We start from the raw sequence: 4,152 nt of genomic DNA on the forward strand, positions 1-4,152 counted from the left end.
AGACTGAGGCAAGAAGTCGTTGGGTATCTCAGCCTTTTCCATGTCCCGGGTGACCAGGTTTTCCATTTCCTTCCTGAGTGGGCCTACATTTTCCCTAGTCTTCCTTTTGTCACTGATATACCTATAAAAAGCTTTTCTTGTTGCCGTTGATGTCCCTGGCCAGATTTACTTCTATCTGGGCTTTAGCTGTCCTAACCTGATCCCTGGCTGCTCGGACAATTTCTCTGTATTCCTCCCAGGCTACCTGTCCTTGTTTCCACCCTCTGTAGGATTCCTTTTTCTGTTTGAGATTGTCCAGGAGCTCCTTCTTCATCCACGCAGGCCTCCTGGCATTTTTGCCTGACTTCCTCTTTGTTGGTATGCATTGCTTCTGAGCTTGGAGGAGGTGATCCTTGAATATTAGCCAGCTTTCTTGGGCCCCTCTTCCTTCCAGGGCTTTATCCCTCTGTACTCCAGAAAGCAGATCCCTGAAGAGGCCAAAGTCTGCTCTCCTGAATTGTGTGTAGTTGCATTTTTTAGCAATAAATTATTATGTTTCCTCAAACAATCAAGTGCTATGTTTATTGTTGCAGATGTCTGTTCTCAGTGACTATCTCACATCTGTGTACATGAGTGGCTTCCTGACTTCTTGTACTGAAACCTCTGCTGTTATCTGCAGGTGCTATATTCATGTTAACTGATGAGTTAGTTAACTTTCAAAATAATTAGAATGCTATAACATAAAAGAGCAAACAGATACCAAGTATTTCAGGTACATAAATATAATTAACTGGGAGTTGGGAGCAGAATGGAAGCTATTTATATTCACCAGGTATATTTAAGTACTATTGCTGAAATTTTAATATGGCTTACTGGTTCTCACAGAGAGTTGTAAAAGCAGGCCTACCCATGCTTCTAGTTAAATTGTGACTGGATGCATCCTTGCAAGTGGTATAAGGACAACAGACATATGGAGAGGCAAAATTTGGTCCTGCATTTATATGAAACTAGTTCTAGAGGGCTCTTACTAATGTTAGATTTACTTAAAAACCAGTGTGAATTAAAAAAAAAAAGAGGTGTTGTTCATAAATTGACATGTACTTTTATTATTTTTGGATCACTTTTGGCAATGTCCATTTGAATTTGTTTCTCCATAGGGAGGGAAGCCTAGTATTTTTCCTGATAAGTTTTAATGTTTGTCTTAGCTTCATGTTTTGACCTAAAAAAAATCTTGGATTTTTTACTGCATTCCATAGTTCATGTTATCATGTTTCTTATGTTCTAGGCCAAGCCCCAGATATGAGTGTTCCCAATACACCACAAAAGCTCTCCGTACCACCTAGTGGGAGACCTTCTCCTGCCCCCGCTGCTTCCCAGCCTTCTGCAGCCATGCCTGGGCCCTCTGTACCACAGCCCACACCTGGACAGCCTTCATCCATTGCGCAGCAAAAACAGAATCGTATCAGCCCTATCCAGAAACCACAAGGGTTGGATCCAATAGAAATACTCCAGGAACGTGAATATAGGTAAAAGCTGAATAACAAGATTTAAATGCATATGCTTATTTTTTACTTTCTCAGTAGGCACTCTTGCAATCCCCCCAACTTTAAAATGGACTCAAGTACTTTGCTGGATTGATGTGATATTTGGAAAGCTGCAAATAATAATGCTATGAAATTAAAATCCTTGGAATCCACGTGGAAACTATTTTAGTACAGAAAGTATTCAGAACCATAACCAAAAAGAAATTAGAAGAAAAAAAATGGCAATGAAAAGACTGAAGAATAAGTGGCTGTTATGGTTTGAGAGACCCATAACAATTTGTTGTCATTTAGACAATCATTCTATCACCCAGTGACCCCTCCCCACCCCGGAAGAGGAATCGGGGAAAAACAAGGAAACCCGGGAGCTGAAGTATAAACAGATTTAATAGAATAAGATTAGATAATTAACATCTGAGATAATTAACAGCACTAAAGAACTGATATTGATCCTGACACCAATACAGAATATGCAAAGATTATACTCATCCAATTATATCAGTAGGAAACTGTGCACTCCCAGCAGGACACTGCGAGCGCTACAGCTTCAGGGGGAGGGGAAGGCCTCAGGAGTCCGGCACCAGGGCACAAAGTTCTCAGGACGGCAGCCATCAAGGGAGAGAGAGAACTTCGCAGCAATCTTTCTAATTTATAGTGAATGTGACGTTGATGGTATGAAATAATCCTGTTGGCCAGCTTGGGTCAAGTGCCTGGCTCTTGCTCCTCCTTATCCCCGCACCTGGCAAGCTCGAAAACACTGAGACCTTGAGACCCACACACCATAGCTTGCTGTAAAGTAAATATTTTCACAAATTCAGACACTGGAGTCTTCTATAAGTGCAGTTTTCCCAAGTATCAGAATAGAAAATAGTCCTGTGTTGCTCAAACCAGGACAGTGGCTAAAGCAAAAACTAATTTTGTATAATGATAAATGGGTTAGCTGGACTACCAAAGAATAGAGTATTAAGGAGGTGAAAGTGAAGATGAAAAATAGGATACCAGGAAGTATGGTCCATAAATGTTGAGTTAGACTCTTAAGTAAGTACCCTAATTAAAAGGTGATTAGTACCCAGTAATATTCCTAGTTAAAACATGGAGGACCTAATCTCTCATGATTTTCTGTGGTTAGAAAGAAACTGTTCCTTCCCCTTACTGAGACTATTATACAATTTCCCTTGAGGACTGGGGAAGGAGAAAGGTTAACTCAAAGTATGTTCCTGGTCACTGTCAATGACAGGAAGCAGACTCCCCATAGTGTATTTGCTTGATTTGAAATGATAATGCCTCTTCCTGTTACTAAAACAATGAAGGTATAGGGGGAATGTAGACAAAAGATGGTAATCTCACTGAAAAAAGGATTAAATGAATACTTGCTTTGTGAATGTGTTCTACCTTTTCAGACACAGGAGGGAGGGTAAGTGGTATGAACTTTTATAGGATATCAAGCATCTCAGGAAGGATATAGTGTGATATCCAGAAACCAGGCCTTGATCCAGCAAAACACTTGTAGTTTTTACATAAGAGCATGCTTAAGTGCTTTTCTGACTTATAGTTGTGGTCATTCTGTCAGTCTAGTAATTTTCACCTTAGCTTGGAATGGCTGTAGCTATTTTGGTGTGTACAGTCATGATCTAACAGCTTTTTCAGAAAAATCATAGAATGGTTTAGGTTGGAAGGGACCTTAAAGATCACCTAGTACCAACCCCCCTGCCATAGACAGGGACACCTCCCACTAGACTAGGTTGCTCGAAGCCCCATCCAGCCTGGCCTTGAACACTTCCAGGGATAGGGCATCCAGAACTTCTCTGGGCGATCTGTTCCAGTGTCTCGCCACCCTCATAGAGAAAAAATTTCTTCCTGGTATCTAATCTAAACCCCCCGTCTTACAGTTTGAAGCCATTACCCCTCGTCCTATCACTACATGCCCTTGTAAAAAGTCCCTCTCCAGCTTTCTTGCAGGCCCCCTTCAGACACTGAAAGGCTACTACAAGGTCTCCCCAGAGTCTTCTCTTCTCCAGGCTGAACAACCCCAACTGTCTCAGCCTGTCTTCATAGGAGAGGTGCTCCAGCCCTCGGATCATCTTTGCAGCCCTCCTCTGGACCCACTCCAACAGGTCCATGTCCTTCTTATGTTGGGGGCCCCAGAGCTGGATGCAGTACTCCAGGTGGGGTCACACGAGAGCGGAGGAGAGGGGCAGAATCACCTCCCTCAACCTGCTGGCCACGCTTCTTCTGATGCAGCCCAGGATACAGTTAGCCTTCTGGGCTGCGAGCACACATTGCTGGCTCATGTTAAGCTTCTCATCAACCATGAGGATATACCATAATACAGTTTCACTGTTGTTCTGAATGGGGGATCATAGCATTAACCTGAGCCTGCAATCATCTGGCTGGTATTTCATAAAGTCATTTGTAACTGCTTCTGCCCTTCCAGCCCTGCTCCACTGCCGAACTGTATGTGCCAAATTTTATGACATGAGGATATGCATAAATGGGGGAGGAGTGAGGGACAGCAGAAAATAACTAAGGTAGATCTACTCGACTATGTAGAAATTAGCTGCAGTCACAGCATATCCATTAGGTTCTAAATAGCCTGATCTGGGCAGGTGTCGTGGTTTAGGCCAAATAGGCT

At 42.6% G+C, this 4,152-nt stretch overlaps 1 protein-coding gene across 1 annotated transcript in view; it reads left to right on the top strand.

Annotated features, from left to right (window-relative positions):
* Positions 1 to 1,505, top strand: part of LOC104285556 (probable global transcription activator SNF2L2) — a gene marked incomplete at its 3' end in the record, with an annotated part of 28,349 nt that extends 26,844 nt beyond the window's left edge. The window contains exon 5 of the mRNA XM_009884023.1: positions 1,265 to 1,505. Coding sequence (XP_009882325.1) covers positions 1,265 to 1,505 — 241 coding nt within the window. The remainder of the gene's footprint in view (positions 1 to 1,264) is intronic.
* Between the last annotated feature and the right edge of the window lie 2,647 nt (positions 1,506 to 4,152).

The sequence above is a fragment of the Charadrius vociferus genome, unplaced genomic scaffold (genome assembly GCF_000708025.1).
Source record: "Charadrius vociferus isolate BGI_N301 unplaced genomic scaffold, ASM70802v2 scaffold524, whole genome shotgun sequence".
In the NCBI taxonomy this organism is placed as follows: domain Eukaryota; kingdom Metazoa; phylum Chordata; class Aves; order Charadriiformes; family Charadriidae; genus Charadrius; species Charadrius vociferus.